The following is a 27,584-nucleotide window of genomic DNA, read 5'->3' as shown; positions in this document are numbered from 1 at the left end:
TCACCGCTTCCTGCCCGTTTACTGCCGTGCGGTACGGCTTTTGAAGCTTTCTCATGCAATGAGTAAGCATCTTGAGGTTTATGGGGTTGTCCTCTACTAAGAGGAACTGCGGGGTCTGGAAGTAGTCTTGGGCTGGGACGAGGCCGCCCAGTGGACTCTCTATGGCGGGGGTCGGTGGTTGGCTGCATGATACGGTGTCTGCGGGTGTGGGTAGTGGTATTGTTCCTGTGCTGCGTGGACTGTCTTCCATCTCGGCCCAGAGGGTGATGGCACTTGAGATTGCCCTTCCTAGCTTGTTCGGAGTGAGGCTTAAAATGGGTTAGCAAAGATGAGTATCATGTAAACAGACATTACTCACGGCTGCGCAATATAGTCACATAATCTGGAGTGTCCGGTTGATACGTGTGCCGACTCGTATCTTTGAACGACAAGTGCGTTGTTGCAAACCACCAGCACCGGTGCGTCGGGCCATGACTGCGCTAATTCTGAAATGTTTCTCGTTGAGGTGTCCTGCACGACAACGATATCTGGAGCTAGCCGCTCCACCTCCGGTGACGCGTCCGATACCATGCCAAGATGTTCAAAGCACAGCTCATTCATCAAAGCTTGACAAGCCATAGACTCATGCTGAAGAGCAGCCCCGGGACTCGGAGGCAGGTCGGTCAATCTGGCGCGTAGACCGTGGCATGGGCTCTGTGTGTAGACCGCAAATTCGGATGCTGGAGAGCTTGTGCCTTGCAGCATGGGTATCGACACTGTGACTTTGGTGCCAACGTCGACTTGGCTGCTGATGGATATTGTGCCGCCAAGCTGGTACGTCATCCTCTGAACGAAACTGAGCCCTAACCCCGTTCCACTGGATAATTGATCCTCTTGAGAGAACGGTTTGAAGATGTTATTGCGGAGAAAGTCCTCGCTGATTCCCCGACCTGTATCTTCAACCACCAGTTCAATCACACGTTCTCCTCCCATTGCATCTTCTGGTTGCGACTGAGCCATTGTGACCTTGATGAAGCCCTGAGATGTGTACTTGAGTGAGTTTCCAAAAAGGTTCATGATAATTCGGCGGATCGCACCGGCCGTCGTTTGGAAGCTCCAGGAGAGCGTTGGATCGTAGAGTAAAAAGACGGACACGACACCATCTTTTGATCGGTTCCTCTGATTAAAGGCCTTTGCCTCTGCGGCTTCTATGGAGTCCATCCGTCGAATGGCACTGACATCGGCACTCGTTCGGCTATTGGAAGAATTGAAGATGTGAGCTATCGATGCGTGCTGATAACTGTGGCCAGCATAAACGCTCTCTACTACATCTTCAGCGATCTGGTCCAGGCGAACAGCTTTATTCATGATCTGTTCCCGATTCAAAGGCGCAGTGCTGATCGTGGAACTCTCCGAACGGCAGTCCTTTATCGTATCTGACCCCACCAACTGATTGACTTTTGTGAAATCAAGCAGATGCTCTGTCGTGTCAAGGAGGGTACGGCAACATGTGCCGATCAAGTGGGCTATGTTCTGCTGCGCTGCACCTAAGCCAGATTCGTTCAGCAGTTCAAGGCCAAGTGTGATCCCGTGAAGTGGGGAGCGTAATTCGTGAGATATCGAACCCAAAACGTCTGACTTGGCCTTGTCGGCAGCCAGGGTCTCTATCTGGAAGGCTTCGGATGCTGCCAGTATTCCGAGGGCCCTGAAGAAGGGGAGTTCGCTGTCTCTGTAGGACTCACAGCGTGGCGCTTTTGACCACGCAAAGCCGCCAATGGAAACCAGTCCCTTCAGAGGATCCCAGATAGGTATGAATGCAACATATCGGGCTCCGTTGAAAGCCCTTTGTAGTTCTTGTTGTTCGTAGCTGTGTTGTTCGTTTCTCGAAAAGATGCTCGATGGCAATGGTTGTTCTCCCGATGCTGAGGCAAAGCGATTCATGTCATGGGTGAATGAGCCTTGTGTGTCAAAGTCGAATATGCAGCCTTCAGGGTATTGTTGAAGCATGTGAGATAGAAATACTTGTGAAATGTTGTTAGTGTCCTTGGTGTCATTGGAGCCAGGGGAGTGGGAGGATCCAAGCAACTGGCAAGAAGGTTGGAATTTGGTGGCAGTGGGGGTATCATAGATGCTCGCAGCGCTGTAGGCGCCTGGACTTAGGCAAGATGCATCGAGGGAGAAGTCGTACTGAGTTTCTGTTTCTGGTGAGTGGACTAAATGGAGGTCTCGAGAGTCTCCGCTGAAAAACGCGCAATTATCAGCAGGGAGAGCTTCTTTGATGATGGTGGCGGCGATGAGAAATGAATTCGAGGAAGGGCGATCCTCGCGTTGGTATCTAGAGGAGTTCTCTAAGGGAGCAGACTGCGTAGAGGAGATGTTTTTATCATCCTGTGGTGCTGGGGTTTCGCTGGCATGAAGTTCTGGGCCGACATGCGTTCTTTGCATTGGTGAGTTCAAACCCCTCTCAGTGAATCTCTGGAGCCCGAGGCTCATCGCCGTGCTGCGCTTTAACGAATGCTTTATTCGGTTACCTTCAAGGTGATCCATGACTGTCTGCGACAATCCCCGCATGACATTCGAGTGTCTATCTTCCCAGTCGCCGCCAGGCGTAGATTTCATGACACACAAGACACCGATGTTGATACCACGAGGAGACCGTATTGGCACAGAGGCGTAGAACCTGGCGAAGCTGCCTGGGCGACAATTGGGACTGGCTGCAAACCTTGGGTCTGCGGCTAAGTCTTGAACGACAATCACCGGCAGCTCCTGCGAGGAGGAAGCATCCAGTGCCTCCTCTGTAGCACGCAGAGCATAGTGACAGGCCCCTTCGGCACGTGGGATATAGGTCCCGCATAGCAAGAGATCATCGTCGCTGGTGTGCAATGATGAGCTGTTCAGTAGCGAAGTGGAAGGTGTTGCTTCAGCGACTATGTACTGCCTCTTCTCGTCGAATAGAGATACAAATGAGCGCTCAGTGTTGGTCTGACAAGCTGCCAGCTGGGCGAGACTAGTGAGGACGGAATCCGGCGACTTTTCGGGCCCGGCTGCGCTGATCTCACTGAGGGGCCTACACGTTGCGCGCAGCAACTCATCGTATCTATGGAGCCATGGTGAGTAGAGAATCCCAGATTACAGCGTATGATTTCTCTGACGAAAACGTACCGTGAGGTCTCATTCTCGCGCCTATCCTCAGGCATATTCTTTCGTTCGACGATAGGAATCATCAAACTTGGGCCAAGGTAAAAGATGGGGAAACCAAGGGGAAAAGAATTAACGATAAGACTCGAAGCCTGTCAAACGTTGGGCAGCGTCGCCACTTTGACACGAAGCTAAGAGGGGCATAGCGAGAGATTATTGGCCAGTGATAGAGATGCACCATACCAGAAAGGATGAACAAAGTTCTGGATCCCAAGGTCTTTGACGGTCTAGAACATTGTGTCCCCGCGAGCTTCATGGTGCTCCCGCTCGTTTCACCGATCATGCCCATGGTCAACCGATGGAAATGCCATCCGACGATCGTGGAAATCCTCCCTCAACATCGAATTGACCTTGCTGCCTTGCTCAAGGTATTCCCCGCACAGGCCATGCCATTACAAGCCCGTATTCAACGCCGAGGTTCTTGTTTCAGCTGGAAAAGTTGGGCCATCCAAAAACAGACACTTCACCACCCACAGACCGAAAATATGACCTGTTCCGCACGCAGCGCTACCTTGCTATTGCCCAAGGAACAGAATCCTGTTTTTTCTCACTCTCAGGCTAATACAAGGTAGGTAAGCCGTAAGAAAAAGCCATCTCGTCATTCTCAACTCATAGATTCGTAGGAGGGGGATGGGGCCCCCTGAAGTTCCGCCATGGCTCCGGGGCGTCTCCGTTTGTTACGCCTGTCTGGTTGGTTGACAGAGACTACATATCCTTGTCTAGTGCAATTTGTTCAGACCCTGAGCTGCGTAGACCCTCGGACCCCTAGACCCTTGAATATGTGTGGACGCCGTGTTCCGTTTTGTTCAAGTATGCATATGTATTTGCTGATTTCGATGTTTTGACCTTATCGTGCCTAATAAATTCGAGACATGCCACGTAATCATTTCACAGGCATAGTATTAGTATTTTGTGTTTTATCTTACATGTTTATTACATTTCGGTCTCTTAATTCATGAATCATAAATGTAAAGTGGCTTGGAATTCCTTTTTCTTCCCCCTTGCCTTTTGCTCCCTAGTCATATCATAAACAAAACCGCACAGGCTTCCAATCGTGTGTAGGTGCCGGGAGCTCATCATTAACCGGAAGCTTATTCTGAGCTAAAGCACTGACTAGAAGGTGCATTGTGGTATTTCTGTTGTCGCTTCGCATATATTAGACCGCAAAAATTGCACAGCGTTCTCGGCCCTGTTGGTCCCGTGCGCCATCGCGGTGTCTCTTCAGTCTGGCAGGACGTGCATGACTTGTTGTTGACAAGCTGAGAAGAATTCACCTCCCAAAGCCGTAGGTCCTGCCGTTGGTGGTGTTGGGGTTTTGGCGGATGGCTTTGGCGTCTGGGCCTCTTATGCGAGACTCCCCGACTTTCTGACTTGTTTATAGCCTTGTCTGTGTGTAGCATGCTATGCGATAATCCCTGGTCTCCATGCAGATGGCATGGCGCGTTGGTGTGGCATTTGGGGGACTCGGTCTCGCTCGTCAAGGCCGAGGCTATGGCTGATGTCTGGAATACAGAGACATTACCGAGTGGATGGCCAACACATTCCGATGATTGGCCGTTGCACTGACATTGTCAGTATTGGTATATAGGTTTGGTGAATGTTCTTTACCTTTAAGCGTGAACGCTCATGTTTTGATCTTGTTGTGGGAGAGTTAGATGAGGATTTGGTTCGTGTGCGGGATGCACGTCGCTGCTGGCAAAGAGGACTTGTACATCGAATAGTCGCATCTGTCGGCTCACTCGATGGAAAGGGACATGGGATAGTCGTTGATGTGGGTGAGTAGTCCATTGTGTGGATTGTGTGGCGATCTTGATGAGCAGGGAATCGAGCAGTGTTTATCTAATTTGACGATTATCGAGGTATCGGCAGGGTCCAGTCTCCGTGCCTCCGCAAACCTAACTCGTCCTGTATGATGTCACCTCCGTGGGAACGGATAGACTGCGTGTGTGCCCCTTCGTCTCAGTAGAAAAGGTGTACTTTTTCCGTACATGCGAATGTATCTATTGGGTATTGCACTCCACAGTGGCTGGTTGCTGTCGTGGGAGGGGGGTGCCACCGCCTCCGGCTTCTTATGGTTGGCGCGATAGCTTGGACCAACTGGTAGTCATTGGTAGAGTAGGTATCTAGGTATGTATGTAGGAGGGGAACAAAGCACCAGGAACGACTTAGTAGCCCGTCAGGGATTTCTGTTGTCAACAATACAGGGGAGTAGCTTGTGCTTGCCAGGGCGACATTGTCTCCGGGGCCATGGGATTAGATTTCAGGTGATAGGGTTTGTACGGTTCGAAAATCCATCCGTATGTAGGCAAAATACATGGTAAAAAAGTTCATTGTCCACTGAGCAGAGATGCGTAGTTCCGTTACTGAGCTGAGTTACGCCCGTCTCGTAGGTGGACGACGGATATTACAGGTCAAAGTCCCTGGCCTCGGTGGGACATGTTCGGCTTGGCGCCGTACTGTAACGGTAAGTCCTGGTGTTAATCAGACCCAGCCCAGCCAATAGTTAGCTTGGGCGGGTTATTCATGCAATTTCTCCATTTCTGTTAATTCCGCCCATTGGGCCGTCAGCTTCTCAGGGTTCAAAAATCGCTAAGCTTTTCCGTCGCTTGCTGGAATTAAGCGACAATCGTAGTGCGCACTCTAACACACACTACAGGATAAAGAACCCGAGGATTGCAGTGATTTTTACGGAGCATAGCAGTTAAAATCTGACGTATTAATAGTCGAGCTGAAAACGTGCTGCTTTGGAACAATAACTTCCTGTAATCTACTCCTATACCGTGCCGTGCGTGCTTTACACTGGTCATGGAAAACTTGAAAGTAGGCAGCTTTGCAGGAAATAAAACAAGCGTCTTACCCAAGACAGATGACAGATAGCAGATGGATGTACTTCGCAATGCAGCGCTCATAATGATGTAGCCCCGGGTCGATCCGGTGACAGATGCCCACATAAATTACCCTGACTTTCCAACATGGCACATGTGACCCTGCCGATCCCTCAATCCGTCGATAAGATCAAACTCAATTTTCCCATTTCCCTCCCCCCAATTTCTGACATACCTATCATACCACATGGCATTTTTGCAAATGAAGATTTATGCTCCCCTCATTTAGGCGTTCCCAGGAGGTGGGCAGACATGCCAGGTTACCGACAGCAAGGGCCTCGGCGCAGCACCAACCTTTTGATTCACGACTTATTCAGTGCTGACGAAAACACAACGAGCCACTGGGTGCCAATTTGTAAGGATAAATATAAAAGAAACATCACACCGGTGCCCTGTAGCTGACACGTCCAGCTCAACCAGCTGATGTCGAATGGCCTGTGGAATGTCTTGTTTCTCGTGAGGCAAAGCGCCACCGTATAACAGAGCAAGATGTAAACAATCTTGTAGACTTTGGCTGCCTTGAATACACGAGCGACATTGAGGATCGGCTGGTCTGCCCGATATGTATCGGCGTTTTTGTAACTCCGGTCATCACACCCTGCGGACATCTATTTTGCCTGGAGTGCATACAAAGGCATCACAGGACATACCAGTGCTGTCCCCTCGATAGAAGGAGGATTCAGGCAAAAAGAACACGGCTCGCCAGGGCCCTTGTGGATGTGGTTGAAGGCTTGCATGTCCGTTGTCCAAACTCCAAGGTCGGATGTACTCGTGAGATGAGGCGGAATTGCATAGTTGAGCATCTGCTAATCAGGTGTTGTACGGCTAAGATATCGCAAACAAGTATATCACCAACGAATTCAGATGTTCCATAACATCCGCTCTCGAGATCAAAATATTAGCCACTGAATTTCTTAGACTAAAGTAATGCTCTTGTAAATATGACACAAGTAATACATTAATTGCTTCAATCACCGTCTTTCAGACTTGCTTCGATGCTGTCAAGGTACGGCAGTTGCATTAATTACATTGACTGTTCGGATGATCGCGGCAACACTCACTGTCTTTAGCCCATCGAACCAACTCACGCAAGCCAATAACATTACATCAGGCTTTTGGGTGTCATGGTTTGTAGTGAAGCTCTACTCATCTGACACGCGGTCCTCGTGGGCTAATTGTGCTTGCCGACAGGCTGTCCTTCGTAGATGGCCCTTCATATTTAATGCTTTACAATGTATGCTGACTGCAAGAGCTTTAGTTGTATAGATCTTGCAGACAGTGAGAGATTAACTTTTCTTTTAGACCTTGAGGCTCTTTGTTACTTAAATGTACCTCTTTGTAGACGACTTCCCGCACTTGGCAAACTCTACTCCCTTACTTGCAGCGGTGTGCTTTTCTGGTTGGGTCCTCAGTATTTTTCTCTATTTAAGGCTGAATACAGTCAATCTATGCATTTATATCCCTGCAATTGATGCCTTGTCTTTCTTGAGTTGAGGGTAAGTACCCAAGTCTGTGTCTTCTAGCCCGAGCTAATAGGTTGCATCCACACTTTCCTTCCTGTGGACACAAAATATACAAATTGATATATTGTATATCCTACAGTTATAGTCTCCAAGCTCTTGCTAACGTCGTTAATGTTGCGCGTCTGCAATTGTGGTGGGGGGAAGATGTATCTAGGCTTTCATTGCAAGTCGGACCTAGCCGGTATTAAGTTTGCTACCACGTATGATAGGTCGATATAGCTTACCTCTTGAGCCATGTCATAGTCAAACATCCATTTATCAAAAGGCAAAGTGTTGAATGGCGCGTTGCCGTCGCCTCCACCCATAGGTAAGGCTCTTTGCTCGTCCGTCAACTCGGACCCCGGGGGTTTGCCAGAGTTGTACAGCTTATAATTCCACGTTGAGCCATTCTGAAGCCTTGTAACCCTAGGAATGCGAATCTTCTCCCAGGTCTCGATCGTTGTCGGCACGTTCCAGCTGCTCTCCGAGAACAGTATAGACAATGCATCTATATCTTCCACTATAGAGCTGAACCCTTCTGCCAGGTTCGGAAGCATCGCGTGTGCAGAGTCTCCTAGAAGTACCAGCCTCCGCTTCGGACTCGACCACGTACTTAGGGGCTCCAGTCTCGCTAGGCGCCAACGGGAACAGCTCTGTACCATATTTGCCAAAGCAACGACCGTAGGATTGAACGAGGAGAAGAAACTCCTGACAATTTCGCTGTCATCAGTCGCGTCAAAAAGCTTTTTCTCGCTGGCTTCGCTATCTGCATCACCGTGCTGAATCGAGAACATAATGTTGAACAGGCCTCGATGGTGATTGTACTTGCCGATAGCATAACCACCGTGGCCAGCCCACATGATTCCGTTCTCAGACTCGGGCTGCTGATAGAGGAATTTTGTTCTGTCGTCATTGACGAGCATCTCAGCAGGTATTTCAGTCGGGTAGTGTGTCGAAGGTGCTCGGATCACGGTGAGACGGGATGGGTCAACGTGAAAGAGAACCTGAGACCTCAGACGAGAGGATATCCCATCGGCTGCCAAGATTAAATCCGCCGTGACTCTGGTGCCATCCTTGCTAGTTGCACACGCAGCATGATCATCTTCCTCGACCGTGACGATCTCGTTTCCAAAGTGCACTTTGGCTCCGGCCTTACAAGCCTCATCGTACAAAACGGTCTGCAAGGCCTGGCGATCAGTGGACCATTCCGGAAACTCAGAGTAAATCCCAGGATCGAGAGTATGCAACAGTTCATTCGTGTTGCCATTCCGAGTCTCGTGCTCTTTGATCGGGGCAGTCACAGCTTCAAAGGCTTCGCCCATCTGCCATCGGTAGAAACATCTGACGCCATTTGATCTGACAAAGATGGCTCCGCTCGCGGTAAACAGCGATTGTGATCTCTCGAAAAGGTCGACTTTATGGCCGTCACGTGCCAATCTGCACGCTGCTGTGAGACCTCCTAGGCCTCCGCCTGCAATGACGATGTGTTGCTTCTTCATTTCCATGGATACTGGCAGGCTGCTACCGCCGGCTTGGGTAACAAAATGTTGACAGTGAATGGTTCCTTGTTTGACACGCAAAGGTCTCTTATAGTGGCTCGACTTGTTTAGTGCTTGTGTTACGTCACTTCAAATATTGCTCACATATTTACCGGTTCCATATAATCTCACCTAAGATACAGCGGCGTGCGCAGTGATCATAAGCATGAAATAAGCACTAGATGTAGTCGACCAGGCGCGTTGGAGGAAGTTCATCCGAGATATCCGTGAGACAAGACGGAAGCGCATAGAAAAAGGTTGATGTCGTAGACAAAGAAAAAAATTCAAGGATGAGTCCAGTGTTGAAAATCTAAATAAATATATCAAGGAAATAAATACAATTTTCCAACATTCCAGGGCCCCAGGCGTTTATTCTTGGTATCTTGACAAAACCCTTGAAGGATATCAACCATACTCCATTGATGCCGATTCGTCAGTAATCCATTACATCCAAGCTCCAACATTTATCATTACATCATCGTTCGTCCGTCTCGTACGTGGGGGACATCCTGAGCAAGTCACTCGATAAAGCCAATGATACAGAGGCTGATTTCAGAGACTCTAAGTGTGGACATGAACGTTAGAAGAGGCACTTGTGACATGAGACAGATGGAACTTACGTCGACACACAGGCAAGGACCAGTGCGGCAAGGAAGAGAGGCTCTGAGCCTTCAGTATCGTCATCAAGAGCACTACCGCCAGGCCACCAATCTCGATACCATCCGAAGCAAGCAAGGCAAGCAATCGATCCAAGGGTGATGAGGCAATGTATGACGAGGCTGAACGATGGGCGGATGGTCGGAAGGGTCTTGGTCACCGAGCAGACGAGTTCTATCAATGACCAGCAGAGAGCGGCGATGAACTTATTTGGTTAGCCGATAGCTCGATCAAGAGTTGTAGCAGACTTACTGCAGGACCTAGTATTCCAATAGCCTCAGCGTTCCTCGATGAAGCGATAGCTGCAACGACGATGCCCGAGATCGTAACACAAAGTGTTAATGCGCGCAGAGCTAGACCGAGATTCCGGAATCTGGGTGGCTTCTGTGGCTGAGAAATAGCGGTTTTGAGATCGCCATCCGATTCCATGTTTATTAATAGGGCTGATAAGAGAAGTAACAAAGCATAGTTGACCTTCAGCAAGGCCAGTCAAGGTAGTGATGCCATCACGCCTCTTTATGGATTTCACAGAGGCAAAATAGGCTGACGTAGAATACGTAAAAGGGTCATAAGACACGGGCGAAAAATTGCACCGCTGCTTCCCAGCGACTGATTTCCCAACATTTCCATATTAAAAATTTTATAATGACATGCCACTTTTTTTAGCCTCATGACGCAAGTGTCACTGACACGTGAAGACGGAGCTGCAAGGCTGGCTAAAGTCCGTTGGGTTTTCTATCTCTGGAGCCACGTGGGTATTCGCCGATAACGACAAATTAAGATCTACCTTGATCTTGACTTGTTTTATAAAAGTTTTGAGGTATTTACTAACAGAGACTGATATGCAGGGACCCGCAAGTGTTAAATCGTCCATAGAGATAAACTCCGTTTTGATAGAGATGTCGAAATTGGGTTTAGCTTGCGAGACATATCATGATCTGACTGGGTCTTTAGGAGCATGACTAACATAGCTTCATGGCTATCATATGCTTGAAATGACTGCCTATTACGCAATTTGGATAAATTAAGCTTTGATGAGGACTGGCACGGAGGCTCGGGAGAACTGCCACCGGAGTGCGAGGACACTTGTCGCTCCGCCGGAGCATTTTAGAGCTGAGCAAAGCCGGCGCCAGATTGGCGCTGATTAAAACTACCGGTTTTGACTCCCGGCTTCCCAGCTGAGCCATGCAAAGGCTTGGCGAGCCAACAAAGCCAGACCGTGGGTCCGCGAAGGGTTTTTCCATGTAGACTTACACCGTTAGAAGGAAGTTCCCTTTCCTTGCCATACTGTTACCAGCTACAGAGTTAATTGAACTGACCCCAAGCTATCACACAATATCGAATTCTACAGCTGCTCCAAGTAGTTGTTGGCAGTCCAGATTATATGGCATAGCTCTTGTGTTCTAGGATGGTTTCTAACCAAGTCTGGTCCACGATTACAGTGAGTGCGACGTGTTAGAAATTTAACCACTCCAACAATCAAGTCTTTCTTATTAATACATACAGAAATACGCCCCAAAACCTTATAACTCATCCAATAACTCGGTGGGTAAGCGATGAAAGTTGTCCTTAGGCTCCGAACAAGCTCCGCTAAATCACTGAAACTCAATGTGATGTACTTATCTTGATGTCAAACAAGGGTATGGGTTGAACAAGTTAAACGACCATATTACAGTATCTGATATATTGTTTCTAAGGAGCTGCAGTCAATTATGTCCAAACAAACATAACAGCGTCGAGGTCGAGCACGTGATATTGTTGCCTAATTCACGTCTTACATCTCCATAAGCGCGAAATAGTATCTGTCGTCCACTATCAGTCTCATGGATAAAGATCGCCATGACTCGCCTCCAAGATCTCCCTAACGAGATCCTCACGACTATCTTCACATATCTCTCTGACATCAGTCACTACGGCATCTTCAACGTCACTCTCGTCAACAAGCATTTCAACCAGCTCGCGAGTCCTCTTCGCGTTCGGCACTGGAACGATGAAGGAGACTATGGCTACTACGACGGCGAAGCGCCATGTCCACCAATCTCAAGTCTAGCGCTCGAACTCTTGCGCCATCCTGAATATCGTCTGCAAGTCAAGACTCTATCGTTTTCATATTTCCAAGGTAGTGGTGATCGCGATGCGGCTCGCGTCCACACGAAACACGAGATTGAGAACCTCCAGATGCTTGCATGGGCAGCTGAAGAAGTGGTCCCGACACTCGCTGAGTCAACATATCTATGTGCTCGGATCCTTGAGGATAGTGATGACGCCATTGCTGTTCTCGTCCTGGCTTGGGCGACTAATCTGACAAGCCTCAGCGTTACGATTCCAGATTTTGATCCAACGCCAGGATATGATGAGGGTCCTCTTATTCTGCGCTTTGCAAAACAACTAGCCCTTCGTTTTGACAGTAGGGACCTCAAACCTAGTGCACCGCTACCACTGGCCAAGCTTCAAGAACTGGAGTTTCGACACGAGAGTGTCGAAAGTATTATTGGGCTCAAGTATCTGACGCCGTTTCTCTATCTTCCCAATCTCAAGAACCTCAACACGTACCGACTTGGTGATCAAGAGTACAACGATCTTGAGGACGGCGTTCAGAACTATATCAAGGACAAATATTGCATGCCGTTTCCGAAGGGGACCTCGTCTATTGAGTCTATCACTATTAAAGAGACGACCTTGGTAAGTGATGGACTCTCAGATCTTCTCGGTTCTTGTAGCAAGTTGAGATATTTCCACCTTCACTTCCCATTCGACCTTGATGAGGATAACAAGCGCAATTGGACGACACTAGCTAAGAGCCTGGTTCGTCAAGCAGCATCTCTTGAGGAGTTGGATCTGTGTGTTGATAACAGTGATGTTGAGTGGGTGGGGATGCTGTTGATGATGGGGCAGGCGGTTTTAAGCCCATCGATTTTGAATATTGCTACCGTCAACTTACCAATCTCAAAGCCCTCAGGGTCCCTATGCCTCAACTATCTGGTCACTACCACTGGCAGCGTTTAGGGTCTCTAGAGTTACGTCCTGTGCGGTTACCAGAATCTCTCCAGCGTCTCAGGCTCTTGGATATCAACTTGTGGTCTAGCGCGCGACTTCTCTCCGACCATGAGATCGCACCCTTCTTGGACTTTGTTCTTAATCTCGTTAAGGAAACGGGACCACAAGGGCGATTGAAAAATCTTCAGATATTGGATTGCTCTAAAGCAATTTGGGACGATCCGAGAAAAAGAACATTGCAAGAAATCAAGGATGTGGCAGAAGAGCGCGGGGTTAATATTCTCCTTGACTCACGGAAAAGTGACAGAAAGGGGCCGATTATTTGGGTATGAGTGCAAATAAATTACTCATCAGGTCCATAATCTAGGTTGTTTATATATCTTACAAGCTGAGAACCAAGTCCTTCAACTTCTGGAAGTTGGGAGTTCCGTATCCAGTGGTAGGATCCCATCCAGCTGTGGCGTTCCATCGAGCACCAGGAACAAGACCAGATCCAGCAGGCTCAGGCTTTCCAGTCTGAGTGTTGTTACCATCACAACCAATAGCATAGCCCCCGGTGATGTCAGTCAAAACCTTGGGTCCATGCTTGTAGATAAGAGGGTTCAACCAGCCCAAGCTCTTCTTACCAGCCTTGAAGCGAGCATCGTTCAGCAGACCAACGATAGCAGCCCAAACAGGAGCAGCAGCGCTGGTACCTCCACTTGGAGCCTGCTTACCGTTGTAGATAACCTCGTAGTCGGGGGCAACACTGTGTCCTGCGACATCAGGGAAACCTCGGCCCTCCCAGTTGGTGTAAGGACCATAGTACTTCTTGGTCTCCTTGGAAACAGTCTTCATGTACTTCTTGATGGCCTTGTCCTGGTAGCTGGGGCGGGGGAAGTACTTGCTGAAACCACCGGACGATCCCTCCCAGGCGATCTCGGGGGTGACATCAACGGTACCACCGACGGAGGTGAGGTAGGGGCATGTGGCGGGGAAGATGGCGTTGAACTCGACGGTCTTGTAGTCGGGAGCAAGGCAGCCGGAACCGACGCCAATGTCACCAGAGGAGAAGATGACGCTGATACCTCGGAGGCCAAGGAGACCGATCATGTTGCAGGTGAGCTCAGCATACTCACGAGGGACGCTCTGTTCAGAGTTAGATGGCGCTTATACCAAACGAAATGATGGAGCTTACGTCTTCTTCATCACCGTAGGAAGTGGAGATGACGGCAGGAAGATGCTTCTGGCCCAAGAGGTAACGGAAGAAAGGCACATAAGGCTCGTTCTGGTTATCCTTCTCGGTAGGCTGATCGATGTTGGGAACGAAAGGTCTGCGTACGTTAGTAACTCTAATCCTGACATAGAACTAATGGAACTCACGGTGAACCTCCAGTGATGTACTGCTTGAAAGGGAGAGGATGAGCAATTCCAACAATGTTCTCAGCATCAAGGTTAGCCTCCCCATAGTTTCCATGTGCAGTGTTCTGATCATCAGTGCCGTTGTTGATAAGAACAGTGGTGTAGTTCTGCTTAGGAATGCCAAACAGCTCCTCAAACTTGAAGACGTCAGAGTAGATAGCGGCCTGGCCGAGAAAGCTGCTGAAACCAATCTCACTTCCAGACTTGGCATCGGGAGTGTAGTCGCCGATGTTGTACATCTGCTTGAGGCAAGAGGGTGTAATGCTTGTTTGGCAAGAAGCATCAACGGTGCTCTTGGAGGGAGACACCTTGCGCTCTTTGAGAGTGCGCGATGGGTGAGGCACGGGGTTGAACGCAACGGTGCCACCGAAGTTTGTGCTAGGATCAACGTACTGAACGTGACCAGCGACATCATCAGGGATAGAGTAAGACAGCGTTCTCAGCTTTGTCTGACCATCCTTGGTGTAGTACTGATAATCACCTCCAAGAAGCGTATTCGCCTTCTCAACATCAGCAGCAAAGTCGATGAAAGCACCGTTGACCTTGTAGTGCTTGATGCCCTTTGACTTGAGCCACTTGGTCACACTAGCCACAGCCTCCTCGGAGGGGGAGAAAGTGTCTGTGAGCTCATCGTGGGACAGCCAGTTGCCGTAGTTGGCGCTGTCGGGGCTGGAGAGGTCAAGAAGCTTTGATTCAAGCTGGTCGACGTTTTGCAGGGTTAGTGCAAGACTGAAGACGTGCTGCGTGTTGGAAGAAGCGACTTTGGCGGTTTTCTGGACCTGCCAGCCTTGAGGAGCTTCGGCATGGTGAGAGAAGGATTTGCCAAATGCTGAAGGGAGCGCCGATAAGGCGAGGACCAGGTTTTGGGAGGAGATATGCATGGTGACGTAGAGCACCTAGCAGAACAAAAGAACGACTTGACAAGACCAGAGACTGGATGACAGACAGAACTTGTGATGTCTGTGAATTTGGCTCATTTATCTACATATTCTGTTTCTTATCACTTATCAAGTTCAAGCGCCTCTGGATAACACGGCAAAGAAATGGAGATGTCGATTCACAAAAGGACTCGGTGTTGGACAAAAGGCCTCCGGGGTTCCTGGCGCCGAACTTCTCGATTGGGGGCATTTTCCGTATCCCGTATGCAGATCAAGATGCGATTAGTCCGATATGGGAAGTTACTCAGGGGCACGCTGTGGGGTCACGCACGGATAACGGCATTCACTATCTTATCTGTGAGGGGATCATGGGGATGTTTGTTGGTGTTGATGGACTTTTTGTTGGATGGATCACGCGATGTGGAGGACAAAAGTGCGTTGTGGAATGGGACGAGATGGAAGGTTGCATACTTGTAAAACGGAAATGGGAGGTTATTAGGTATTGAGTTTGCGGAATTAGTCATGGCTACGGATACTCCCTGAGGGGACTAGAAGACACATGCCAAGCTTGTCGGCGGGAAGGATTGCTTCTGGAATCATGCCGTTGATAGGTCTACTGGGAATAATCGGGATTTAAGCGATGTCAAGAGGGTTCTACTGGGATAAGCTCTCACTCACAAGCCTCAGCTGCATATAACACATTTAGCTCACAACTTAGACATTATACCATAATGACTGACTAATCGCTACAGCATAAAGCTGGTAAGAGGAAAACCTAGACGATGATTCCTTGGCCGGTCAAGAGGGCTCAACACATCAATGCGGGAGTTTTTGCTAACTTCTGGCGGTTGATACGTTGGTTACCATTTAGGATGATGATTGGGGTCCAGAGTTTTCCCCATCATGCTTGTGCGATAATCATTACACATGCCTTTGTGTTATCTTCCATAACTAACGAAAATAAATCCTATCGTTTATTACCCCAGATTGACAGGTCAAGTCATGTACCGCCGTGATAAAGACATGATTTCATTCACAGCTCATATGCTTTAGGGTATCCAACTTCGCATCAAGCATCGCATCCCAGGTAACTTACCGTACGCGCTAACCCTCCACGGTAAGTTACATCAAATCTCCCACTTCACCAATCACATCTTTGGTTTTTGATGGCGGTCAAAATGCATGCATCAACCAATGTCAGCATCCAATCTCAACCCACTCAACGCCTCTCGCCGTTTCACAATGAATGCCAAGACCACCGCAGCCAATCCCGCCTCCGCGACTGAGACAACAGCCTACCTCAAACTTGTCAGCCTCGCCATTCTCCCCTTCATCGTGACATACATCCTCACCTCCTTCGGCAACAAGGGATATCAGCATGGCCAAAGCGCACGAGAGCCCCCGAGGGTTCCGTACTGGATTCCTTATGTAGGAAACACAATTGGCTTCGCTTTTTACACTGAGGGCTTCTTATCGTCTATTCTGTAAGTCTCCCCCGGACCGCCAAGGCTTGGCCATGCACTGATCGGCCGCCAAGATCCAAATTCGGAAATGTCCCGCTACGTATCTTTGTCGGCGCAGAGGACATGTACTTTATTCCTCATGGCCAGCCTATCATCGAGCTCTTCAAGGCGTCGCGACATTTGACCACCAAATCTCTTGGTGTCATGACTGTTCGAGATGCGTTTGGCTTGCCCGAGTGTGATATGCCGATTTATGTTGATGACGATTCTCAGTTTGGACATGTTGACCCGCTGAAGAGGTTTGACTTTGTTCAGCATCGTGATTTGCATGCTCTTTTGACAGGAGGGCCATTGAATTCGATGACTGCAAAGTTTGTCGAGGTTTACTCTGATATTATTGAGAAAGACACCAGGTTGAGTGAGAATGAGTGGACTGAGGTCGATGATCTTTACGAGTGGCTTAAGAACAATCTCTTCCGCGCTGCAGTAACTGCTCTGTGCGGCGACAAATTTCTCGAAATCTCACCAAGCTTCCTTGAAGACTTCTGGTTGTTTGACTATCGTCTGCCCAGCCTATTCAAGCGCATGCCCAGGTGGCTTGTTCCGGGAAGTTATGCAGCCAGAGACAAGTGCGTCGAGAGCGTGCTGAAGTACCATGAACATGGAAACAAGCTATTTGACTTTACTGATGAAGACGGCGTTATCAAGATGGATTGGACACCAGAGTTTGGAACGAAATTGATGAGCGCTAGACAAAAGATGTTCCAGAGCGTTGGGTTGACCCCGCGAGGTGGCGCTGCTCTTGACCTGGGGCTAATGTGGGCGTAAGTCAATCACTAACAACACCAACCCCGGATTGTCCTCTCACATATGGGCTTCACTAATTAATTGCAGGGTCAATGCTAATGCCATTCCCGCCGGCATGTGGATCCTCCTTGATATCCTCCTCGACAAGGACCTGAAGGACAGAGTAATGTCCGAGATGCAGCCCTCATTCATCGACAAGTCTCTATCCTTCGATATCGAAAAGCTCTGCTCCGGCCCCTTGATCAATTCTATCTATCTCGAGACATTACGTCTTCGCGTTGCTTCACCCGTTGGTCGAACTTCTATCATCCCCAATCTCAAATTCGGCAAGTGGCAGCTGAAGCAGGGCGTCGGCATGCTCTCCTCATCATGGGCTGGCGGCCACGATCCCGACTTTTGGAACACTGGACATGTACAACCTGGTGGAATTGAAGAGCATCCTGTCGAATCGTTCTGGGCAGAGCGGTTCCTCATCTACGAGAATGATCCAACCAGCGGCCCCGTTCGTCCAACCGCTGCCGCCGAAAAGCCTACAAAGCAAACCTCAGAGGAGGACCGTAAAGCACGGCCTACTATTGATGGAACGCTGGGATATTGGTATCCTTACGGTGGTGGAACAAAAATGTGTCCTGGTCGATTCTTCGCCAAACAGGAACTCATGGCTGCCGTAGCTGTTGCTCTACGTGCGTTTGACATTGAACTTGTTGACCCCGAAGCGGCGAGTAAGGTCAGGCCGAACATGGATTACTTTCCGTTTGGAACTATCCCGCCCAAGGGAAAGGTCGCGGCTCGGATTAGGAGGCGAAAGCTCTAATATGGTTGAGCTTGGTTTTCGATGTATCATTTCTCGGATATTAGTTTAGATGTAATAATCAACACATGTAAATTGTTTGTAATCCAAGTTATGATCTCTCATGATTTAATGATGACAGGATCGTGCAGGTATACCCGCATTATGATGCGTTCAGCTCCACTCTAACTTATGTCATGACGGTTAAGGATACAAATACTTCTCACTACTCTAACGTAGCTTTCACCCTCTGAATGTACCAGGACTTCAGCCAATGTATTTAAAGTCGCGGATTCTCAATTGCCGACCATTTCTGTCTATTTGAACTGCATCATGGCTACTATGAAAGCTATCGGAGTCTCCAAGTACGGCCCGATCGATAACCTCGAATCGCGAGACGTCCCGAAGCCTTCGGATCCCACGGGCCGGCAGGTCGTCGTCAAGTTTGTTCCATAGTTCCAGTACCATTTAGATTCAGAGGTACTTATGCTGTTCAGGGTCAAGGCCTGTTCTGTCAACCCGATTGATCACAAGGTTCGATCAGGAACCTATGACGATGCGCCCGGTAATTCCACCACCTCGGACCATCAGAGTAAGACTGACAAATTGATAGACTACTATAACCACGTCCCAAGGGACTTTCATATCATCGGATTCGACGGATCCGGGGTAGTAGAGAAAACCGGGCCTGACTGCCAACTCTTCAAAGTCGGCGATGAAGTCTCTTGGGTAGGCCCATCGACTGATCAGGGGAGCTATGCAGAGTATCAACTCATAAGCGAACTAGCCTACGCCAAAAAGCCAAGAAACCTTGATTTCGTTGATACTGCGAGCTTCGGCTTGACTTTCATGACAGCATATCAGTCGCTGTATCGAAGGATGGAGGTCAAGCCTGAGGAGCAGACTGGTATCTTGATCGTAAGCTCGGGACAGCTTTCGACATAACGGTGTTGAACTGACATTATTTCCTAAGATAAATGGAGGTGGTGGTGTAGGAAGTGCTGCTATTCAGCTTGCGAGGAGAGTGCTTAAGCTTCCGGTCGTTGTGGCTACGGCATCACGACCTGAGACGATCGAGTCTTGCAAGAGGATGGGCGCTACGCATGTCATAAACCATCGAGAAGACCTTGCCAAGCAGACTGACGATTTAAGGCTCAATGTCCCCATCAAGGAAGCACCACCTTCCACTCAAGCATATCACTCGCTAACAGACACAGATACGTCTACATTGTCGCCCGAACCGAGCAATACACCCAATCCATCGCCAAAATCTGCGCCCCATTCGGCAAAGTCTGCACCGTCGTCCAAGCAGACGTGAGCCTCTACGGAACAGAATTCATGTCCAAGTCGCTGACATTCTCATGGGATTGGGTGGGTTCTGCTGCATATCATGACGCAGGCGTTGAAGATTACCATGAGATGCTGGGAACTATCTCACACCTGATGGAGAACGGTACACTGTTCTCTACAGCTAGGACGCGTCTTAGGTTGACGCTTGAAGGGTTAAAGGAGGCGCATAGGAGGGTGGAGAGTAGTACCACTGTTGGGAAGATTTCGCTTGGTATTGATGAGCCTGGGGAGGGGGAGCCGTTCGCTTAGCTAGCATATCTCTGATGACTTGGTCGCTGGTCAGTCATCATGTTGGATAACGGTCAAAAGAAGCAAGAGGTATATATCTAAAAAAAAGTCTTTCGCTACAGTGGTATCCTCGATCAACACAACCGGTTTCACCGAAAGCCTTGGCCAACTCCTTCACCTAGCTCGCCACCCCGACTGCTCCAAAGTTGATACTCCCAGTCCTCCCCAACTCATTCAACCAACCCTCCACATCAGAGCTCACACCAACAGCAAAATCCTCCTCAACAACCCCAACCTGCCACGTATTCGTTACCACCAAATCCCCGCCCTGAGTTGAGATGACACTGAACGTCAAGGCCGACCCAAACGTCGGTGCAGTCTGCGTGAATGTCGCACTCTCGATAGCCCACTTATCACCCTCAGCTTTTCCATGTATAACGCCAATATTGCTGATCTCCCATGAATACGATCGCGTTTTGCCATGGTCCTTGACGAACGATTGCCAGTCTTTTACAAACTTGGCTAGTCCGACGTGATCGTTCTTAGTGCCCAAGTCCAGCTTGGCGGATATGCCTTCTCGTATCGCCTTCGCACATGACCAGACCGTCGCTTCTAGGTTTGCACTCATGTTTGGCTTGGTCTGGGCTTCGTTGATTTGTTCTCGAACGTTGGCTACGAGCTCCTCATCGAATGTAAATGGCCAGTATGCCACGCTGTTGATCGCCGTCTTGTTCATGTCGATGCTCGGATGGCCCGGCTTCTGAAACTGTCGTAGACAGACAGGCGTACCGCATAAGAACGCAGAAGCCTTGATCTCCGCCAGTCTCGTCGCCATTGAAACTGCAATGAGCGCGTGCATGAGCCCCGTAAAGGTCGTGCCGTGCTGGCGACACGCGTCGAGTACAGGCTTTAGCGCCTTTTTCGCAACTTTCGTCACCACCATCCTCGTTGTCGAAGGTTCTGTCGCTATTGGTGCCCATGTCGCCATGTGAGGGAGTTCTTTCGCTTTCATCGAAGCGATAATATCCCTCCCGAATTCACCCACGATGAAATGAAGAGAGACGGGTAGCTTGATCAAGTGATGCAAGGGAGGCGTGAGTTCGGTGTTCGGCACCTCGAAGACGCGGTCTTTGAGAATCACGCTGTCGTCTGGTGTGTTGAGACAAGTGAAGAGACTGTCTTGGAAGAACTTTCCGCTTTTTCCATCTGCAGCGGTATGTTCCCAAGCAAAGACGATATCTAAAAAGTTGGACTCGACTGGTCTGAGTATAGTTACTCTCCAACCAGGTTGGGTCTCGAGATTCGTATAGGGCTCATTAACCTGCCATTCCAGGGTGGCATGGAGAACTGATTCGTACGCTTCTAAATCAGAGACCGTCCGCCATTCTATGTGGTTATTCAAGTCAATCTGATCGAGGCGCACCCAATGTTGCTTCTTAGAGTCCGCGTTGATTCGTCCAACTGTGAATAGCGGATGCTGGAGAATAGCACGGGCGAAGGCATTTTCGACGAGTTTCTGGAGCGATGCAGCACCCGAAGTGAGTAATGCTTCCGGAATTCGATAACGACATGATATAGCACAGCCAATGATTGCTCCTAGTGAATAATGAGCGGCTTGGAGGTGTTCACTGCAAGACGTTAGGTCTACCTTTGAGACTGTGGGACAGAGTAGCACTCACACAGGGCTGAGTTTCCTCAGGACCTTGTCCTTGTCATTCAGACTCCTGGCGCTCTTCTTGCTACGAAGGCGGTCGATCATATTTGGCGACATGGTGCATATGTAACACTCGGAAGATGGGAGAAGATTAAAGTTTTTATGGATCAGCGAATTAAGCTCTTTAACTATAAAGCTCCAGAAGCATGGACACAGCAGATTCATAAATAGTTTATTAAAATAGAATAGTCTCTCGCTGCCAGATGGTGACACGCTCGGTTGGCTTCATGGTGAAGTTACAGGGTTGTTTAGCCAATCAGCTAGTCCTGTTCCGTTGGTCGTCGTGGCCCTTGTTCGTGACGGTGACGCTAGCGCGGTCGTGATTGGGCTGATTCAATCCGTCGGGCGTCCGCGGGCACAAAATCCAGTCGCGTTTCGGCATAAACTGGCGCCTTGGATTGAGGCTGACGGTGTCGCTTTACCCTACGAGGCTACGCATCGTTCGCTCTCGGACAGAGTTGCCTAGAGTGTTTCAGGGGCCTGTTCGATCAGTTCATCTCAACATGTCGTATTACCAGAGCTGATTGGTGGACTCTTGCTTCGTCATCATCCTTGTTGCTAGGATATCTGCAATGGACAGTCCGGTCAGATCATAATAAAGCTCAAGTACGAACATCCACACGCGTCTGATTACAAGTCATATTCTTCTTGTCTGCAAGTAAGCAAACGTCATGTTGAGGTTGACGGTGACTTTGCTGGGTGCAGGGTCGCAACTTGACATTCCGGCGGCCGCACTCGCAGACCCGCGAGGCCGGCTCCGGTCACTAGCGGGAATAAGCTTTGTTCACTCAAAGATCAAGAATTGGTGTTCAATTTCATTGTCCAGTCCGAGTGTTTCCCATGGCAGCATGTACTGTCAATGATCATGCCCATGCACACATTCGCTTGTTCAGGTCAGACCCGCGGGTGTTACAAGGTCTGCTTACAAAAGTGACAAAGAACCTCTGGGAAGCTTGAACGACATGCAAATATTTGCAGCCCAGGACCGTGTAACCTTTAGATTTTTCGACTCGCATGCTTGGCCATTTTAACCGTAGTCGCATACCGGGTTGCAAGGGTATGTCTACGCACGAACAGCATCACCGGGCTACTCCTTCAGCTTGTCATGGTTCTATTTCATGATGGAAGCCTTTTGATAATCGTTTTATGGTATGAAATAAGATCAACTCTATTAGGATCTATAAATCTATGATCTTAGCTATCAAAGTTGCGATATGGGCATTGGACCGATTCGTTCTTGTCCTGCAGGCACAGCTGGCGGGCCTCACTAGTTCCAACTGCACCGTAAGCAGTCAAATCTGGGCTTACACCTATCGTGTCGTACTTCTGCAGCAGGTTCCGAACTTTGCTTTGTGCAGCCTTTCGCTTCTCAGGAGTTCCCAGCAGATTATCCAGAACCCACTTCGGCTGCAGTGCGATCACTGGCACACTCATATGTCTGCTCCACCGCTTCTGGTGTGCTGGCGTTAACATGACAGGGAAGACCGGCTCACCATTGAAGCAAAACGTCCACTTAGCATCTTCTGTATCTTGTGGGATGTCCTCTGGCCAAGGTCTTGGATCGCAGATACGAAGGCCTCGAAGCATGTCCCAGAACGTGCGGTTATGCTCCTCCACGGTACGCTGCTTCTCGGAGGGGGCGCCGATGATGACGAGGGATGTATTGGGGCCCAGAGATGTTGACATGCGCAGATACTCGGTTAAAGCTAAAGCTACCTTGCGGACATTACGGGGTTCGGATGGATTGTCTGACTCGAGGAACACGTAGCGATGATCGTCTGACCGGTAGCCCATAGTGGCGTATACACAAGGAAAGGTCTTCATGCCACTCCCTTTTGCCAATATTGTGCCTTTGAAATCTTGGTATGCAAGGCCTTGCCAAGTATCCTTGTCGAACTGAGTCTCAACTTCTTTTCTAATGGCAGGTCAGTCTTGCATGTACAAGTAAATGTTAAGTCGCGAACCTCGTCAACAGTTCCGCCAGTGAACATGATCGGGTTTCATTAACGCCATCGGTGTGTAGTGCAGCCTCTTCCTGTTTCGGCGCGGATGTCCTGAGCTTGGAGCCATTCGTGAGAAGTCTCAACTTCTTTATGAAGTGATTGATAGAGGCCTTTCGAGATTGTACTATTCTGGCCACTATCGTGACGGCAATGAATAATATGATGGCATTGATCGCAAGTTGCATGATGAGGAGAAATTGAGAATATGTGAAAATAGTACGTCATAGAGGTATCTCAGGACAACGCTCACAAATTAGTTCAGCATCAATTTTAAGTGGAAGTAGGCTGAACTTATATGTAATAACACAGTGGCAATCTGAAAGCATGCATCGTACCAACACGACAGGGTATAAGCCAGATATCACTGACGTGATTTGACTGAAATGCTAGGATCAGCGCTGGTCTTCGATCGGACTGTCAGGCTTCAGGGAAAGATCCGTGACACGAAACCCCTGATAGCGTCATGGTTATTGCTGACATTGTGTAGTTACGAGTAGGACTAATGAAATAAACATGATGTATGCACCAAGCGATGATGCATACACAGATCCAGGCCGGAACCTTTCCTCCGAGGGCTACACAGGCTGCAGGCCGCTTCGAGGTAAAGTGCCCATCGCAAGCATCAGTTGCCAGATCTATCAACTCACAAATTATCCGAGATAAGCTTCCAGATTGCCATCTGATCAGGCTATAGGCTATTTCACTGTAGTCTTTCTTGTAAAGTGGCGGAGGCGTCTCCTACGGGCGCCCCCAGATTGTTCAGCGCTGGATGCTAGCGCACAGGGATGACAGATCGAGTCCGGGGAAAGGTGGATCCTCCCGGAATCGAAAGCATGAGCCGCTGAGGTCATGGCCCTGATGGTGGCATCATCGACAACGGAATGCTGCTGTCACCATCTGATCACCATTACCTAGGGTCTCGTAATATTCGTCACAGCTAGTGTGCATATCATATCAGCTGCTATGAATTAGGCGACTCAGCTGATTCATCAAGATCCTGTGAATGATTTTCCTGAATGAAGGGAAAGTCGTTGAGCCGTTGTATAAGATGAAGGGTTAATTAGGCATAGTTCTTACGTCTAGTGATGTGAGGCTTGCAGTAGAGCAAAACTATCCGTGATGAATATTACGAAATGTTACGGTAATGTGCCGACTCTTGAGATGCTGAACACTACAAAGTCATGGAATATCTCGTAGCACAACAACCATCCCGTGTCCAGAATAACCTACATATTTACCGTTTAATTGACCTTCATATTTACTCGACGGATCACAGCCCCTGCCGAACTGCCGGAATGGAGGATACTAGACAATTACCCGATGGCATCATCGAACTCGCGCCGCGCACAGGAACCTCTTTCTTCGTCAACAAGGGCCAACGCCTAACAGTAATCGATCCAAAAGGCGGCCAAGTCTCCGACCTCGTGGCATTTAGCCGACACGACACAGACGAGGTCATATCCAATGGACGCACATTTGACTACGCAGACACCATATACCTAACTACCAACCACCTGCTTTACTCAAACCGCAGCAGCATCATGCTCAAAATCGTCGACGACACTTGCGGACGTCACGACTTTCTGCTTACGCCGTGTTCAAAAGATACGTTCCGCATCATATACGGCGACAAGGAGCCGCACCACGGCTGTTTCGGCAACCTCTCCCTTGCGCTAGGCAAACATGGTATCGCGCCAGATCGCATTCCTTGCGCGTTTAACTGCTTTATGAATGTGCCTGTGGACGGGAAGACGGGCAAGTTCACGGTGGAGCCGCCCATCAGTAAGGCTGGTGATCACATCGACTTTGTCGCGGAGATGGACCTTATTGTTGCGATCACTGCGTGTTCAGCTGGCAAGTCTAATGGTGGTAGCTTTAAGCCTATTCAATACAAGTTAGTTTAACGAAAAATGAGAGAAATGTTAGGTATGCATCCTGTTACAAGGTTTCTGTGGTTACACAAAGGGTCTCGGAAGGGATAAGTGGTGACGCTGATATTTGACGGCGTCATTGATCTTCTCAATGTTGAGCTCCAACTTACACGCGCGAAAGTCAATCTGCAAAAGGCCTCGTCTGTTTCTACCCGCCTTCAAAAGGAGGATGCTAAGCAATCGGGATATTTCTGAAGGATCAAAAGTCTTCAACGTCATCCACGGTTCATGATTGGATGTAGACGTTGAGGGACGGGTAGACAGAGATGATGCCTACATAGCCGATCGATCACTAATCCGGCTGCGGCCCGCTAGATCGATCGTCTGGGGACCCGATGTAATGGTTCTGATGTTCCCCCTATCTAGGCTATCCCTTTGGTCTTCTTACCTGCGACCTTTCTCAAGATACATGCTTAGGACTTTTGAGAGCACAGAGGTTATTGACAGCAACTCTTTTGCCGCAGACACCGTGCCAGACTAATCAATTTAGGACTAGTTCTCAGTCATCTACGCAGATATCTCCGGAGAGCACAATGGCAAACAAGTGCTCGATTGAAGATGCTGTGCAAGGCAAAGGGGTCCATGTCGACAATGACAAACGCATCTGCTGGGATGAAGATGCTGACCAGCACCCCCGGAATTGGAAATCTGGAACGAAGGCATATACCGTCGCTCTGATATGCTGGTTGGAGATGTACATGACGGCAATCAGCTCCTCTGGGGTTAGTTTGCTCACTCCTACGGATATATCTCTGCTAACAATGTTCCAGACGGCTACTGCAGATGCAGCACGAGAGGAGTATGGTGTCAGCAGAACGATGGCCTATTTCGTCTTTGTCACCATGTAAGCTTGGTCTGGCCAGGGTGTTAATACTTTTGCTAATTTTAGAACAGATACCTGCTAGGTCAAACCATAGGTAGCATCTTCTGCTCACCCATCTCAGAGGTATTCGGACGACGAACCATATATATTCTTGCAGCAACCTTATTCTGCGTATCATCAGTGATAGTGGCCGCGGTGCCGTCGATAATCGGCGTTTATTTCGGCCGTTTCTTCCAAGGCGTGGCTGCGGCAATCCCCGCAACCGTCGCCTTTGGCAACTTTGATGACATGTACAATGCTGAGCATAGGATCTGGGTCGTCTATGTGTATACCATCCTTGGTATGCTGGGCCTGGCTCTGGGTCCTATTTACTCGGCATACATCACTTCAAGTATAGGCTGGTAAGTCTAGAAGTCATCGAGATGCTTTCTGGTCTGACATTGAATTAGGCGCTGGGTATACTACATCTCTACAATCGTCATGGGTGCCACGGCTGTTGCATGCATCTTCACGAAGGAGTCCAACGCAAACCAATTACTCGACAAGATTTTCAAAGACATACGTGAAGAAACCGGCATTGAAGACGCCAAGTCTAGCAATGAAGAGGGAGAAAAGTTTACACTGGCCACCTTTGCGCAGAATGCTCTCTTCCGACCCTTGCAGTTCCTTGTCACTGATCCTCTGGTTTTCTTCTGCGCCGTACTTTGCGCCATTGCATTCGGTCTCATCTACGGCTTGACGGAATCATTAACCATCGTCTACACCGCGCCGCCTTTTAAATTTTCGCAGAACAGCTCCAGTCTCGCATTCCTCGCCATTGCGATCGGCGAGGTGATCAACATCCTACCCCGAATCTACGACGCACATATATACAAGAAATACCGCAGAACCCACCGAAGAATCCTTCCAGAGAGCAAGATCACGTCGTTCGTAATCGCCGCACCATCTCTTGCTATCGGTTTGTGGCTCTTCGCCTGGACCATTCCACCACGGGTAACGGACGTTCCTTGGCCTGTCAGCATGATTGGCCTGGTGATGATCGGATTCAGTGCCAATGATTTTAGTTATGTGTTGTTCGGATATGCTACTGATAGTTATGGTGAATATGCTGCTAGTGCTGTCAGTGCTATTAGCTTGACCCGTACGCTGACTGCTGCCGTATTTCCGCTTTTCACACATCAGATGTATACGGGGCTGGGCAGCAATGTTGCAACGAGCATCTTGGCAGCGATGGCGAGTTTGTTTGCGTTCACGCCATTCTTATTCTTGAGGTATGGATCAAGATTGAGGCATAGAAGCAAGTTTGCAGCGGATGATGAGCAGGCTCTGGAGCAGGAGAATTTCCATATGAAGGATAAGGAGTAGATGTTGCCCTTTACACCGATCTATCTGAATCCAACGCCTTCCGGCTACGTCTCTTATGAGCTGTCTAAGAAACAG

General features: G+C 49.0%; 11 protein-coding genes across 11 annotated transcripts; 5 read left to right on the top strand and 6 right to left on the bottom strand.

Moving 5' to 3' along the window:
- Nucleotides 1–354: 354 nt before the first annotated feature.
- Nucleotides 355–3,176, bottom strand: J7337_013664 (uncharacterized protein; the record flags this gene model as incomplete). Its single annotated transcript, XM_044831143.1, has 2 exons — nucleotides 355–3,076; nucleotides 3,142–3,176. 2 exons carry the CDS (start codon nucleotides 3,174–3,176, stop codon nucleotides 355–357), a joined length of 2,757 nt encoding a protein of 918 aa, XP_044674418.1.
- Nucleotides 3,177–7,735: 4,559 nt separating this feature from the next.
- J7337_013663 (uncharacterized protein) lies at nucleotides 7,736–9,063 on the bottom strand (the record flags this gene model as incomplete). The annotated part of the gene is made up of 2 exons (XM_044831142.1): nucleotides 7,736–7,759; nucleotides 7,810–9,063. The coding sequence occupies 2 exons, from the start codon at nucleotides 9,061–9,063 to the stop codon at nucleotides 7,736–7,738; spliced, it is 1,278 nt and encodes a 425-aa protein (XP_044674417.1).
- Nucleotides 9,064–9,915: 852 nt separating this feature from the next.
- On the bottom strand, nucleotides 9,916–10,188 carry J7337_013662 (uncharacterized protein; the record flags this gene model as incomplete). Its single annotated transcript, XM_044831141.1, has 2 exons — nucleotides 9,916–9,933; nucleotides 10,012–10,188. 2 exons carry the CDS (start codon nucleotides 10,186–10,188, stop codon nucleotides 9,916–9,918), a joined length of 195 nt encoding a protein of 64 aa, XP_044674416.1.
- A 1,410-nt stretch (nucleotides 10,189–11,598) lies between these two features.
- On the top strand, nucleotides 11,599–12,765 carry J7337_013661 (uncharacterized protein; the record flags this gene model as incomplete). Its single annotated transcript, XM_044831140.1, has 1 exon — nucleotides 11,599–12,765. One exon carries the CDS (start codon nucleotides 11,599–11,601, stop codon nucleotides 12,763–12,765), a length of 1,167 nt encoding a protein of 388 aa, XP_044674415.1.
- Nucleotides 12,766–13,137: 372 nt separating this feature from the next.
- J7337_013660 (uncharacterized protein) lies at nucleotides 13,138–15,038 on the bottom strand (the record flags this gene model as incomplete). Its single annotated transcript, XM_044831139.1, has 3 exons — nucleotides 13,138–13,884; nucleotides 13,934–14,069; nucleotides 14,119–15,038. The coding sequence occupies 3 exons, from the start codon at nucleotides 15,036–15,038 to the stop codon at nucleotides 13,138–13,140; spliced, it is 1,803 nt and encodes a 600-aa protein (XP_044674414.1).
- Nucleotides 15,039–16,277: 1,239 nt separating this feature from the next.
- J7337_013659 (uncharacterized protein) lies at nucleotides 16,278–18,119 on the top strand (the record flags this gene model as incomplete). The annotated part of the gene is made up of 3 exons (XM_044831138.1): nucleotides 16,278–16,519; nucleotides 16,573–17,322; nucleotides 17,393–18,119. The coding sequence occupies 3 exons, from the start codon at nucleotides 16,278–16,280 to the stop codon at nucleotides 18,117–18,119; spliced, it is 1,719 nt and encodes a 572-aa protein (XP_044674413.1).
- A 309-nt stretch (nucleotides 18,120–18,428) lies between these two features.
- On the top strand, nucleotides 18,429–19,413 carry J7337_013658 (uncharacterized protein; the record flags this gene model as incomplete). Its single annotated transcript, XM_044831137.1, has 3 exons — nucleotides 18,429–18,538; nucleotides 18,593–19,013; nucleotides 19,069–19,413. The coding sequence occupies 3 exons, from the start codon at nucleotides 18,429–18,431 to the stop codon at nucleotides 19,411–19,413; spliced, it is 876 nt and encodes a 291-aa protein (XP_044674412.1).
- A 438-nt stretch (nucleotides 19,414–19,851) lies between these two features.
- On the bottom strand, nucleotides 19,852–21,444 carry J7337_013657 (uncharacterized protein; the record flags this gene model as incomplete). The annotated part of the gene is made up of 2 exons (XM_044831136.1): nucleotides 19,852–21,301; nucleotides 21,353–21,444. 2 exons carry the CDS (start codon nucleotides 21,442–21,444, stop codon nucleotides 19,852–19,854), a joined length of 1,542 nt encoding a protein of 513 aa, XP_044674411.1.
- Nucleotides 21,445–22,581: 1,137 nt separating this feature from the next.
- On the bottom strand, nucleotides 22,582–23,575 carry J7337_013656 (uncharacterized protein; the record flags this gene model as incomplete). The annotated part of the gene is made up of 2 exons (XM_044831135.1): nucleotides 22,582–23,302; nucleotides 23,352–23,575. 2 exons carry the CDS (start codon nucleotides 23,573–23,575, stop codon nucleotides 22,582–22,584), a joined length of 945 nt encoding a protein of 314 aa, XP_044674410.1.
- A 1,110-nt stretch (nucleotides 23,576–24,685) lies between these two features.
- On the top strand, nucleotides 24,686–25,304 carry J7337_013655 (uncharacterized protein; the record flags this gene model as incomplete). Its single annotated transcript, XM_044831134.1, has 2 exons — nucleotides 24,686–25,219; nucleotides 25,290–25,304. 2 exons carry the CDS (start codon nucleotides 24,686–24,688, stop codon nucleotides 25,302–25,304), a joined length of 549 nt encoding a protein of 182 aa, XP_044674409.1.
- A 550-nt stretch (nucleotides 25,305–25,854) lies between these two features.
- On the top strand, nucleotides 25,855–27,509 carry J7337_013654 (uncharacterized protein; the record flags this gene model as incomplete). The annotated part of the gene is made up of 4 exons (XM_044831133.1): nucleotides 25,855–26,043; nucleotides 26,092–26,165; nucleotides 26,216–26,545; nucleotides 26,594–27,509. The coding sequence occupies 4 exons, from the start codon at nucleotides 25,855–25,857 to the stop codon at nucleotides 27,507–27,509; spliced, it is 1,509 nt and encodes a 502-aa protein (XP_044674408.1).
- Nucleotides 27,510–27,584: the final 75 nt, after the last annotated feature.

This window comes from Fusarium musae, chromosome 11 (genome assembly GCF_019915245.1).
Source record: "Fusarium musae strain F31 chromosome 11, whole genome shotgun sequence".
NCBI classification, from domain to species: domain Eukaryota; kingdom Fungi; phylum Ascomycota; class Sordariomycetes; order Hypocreales; family Nectriaceae; genus Fusarium; species Fusarium musae.
Note: the sequence above shows the minus strand (reverse complement) of the source record. Positions and strands in the feature narration are given on the sequence as shown.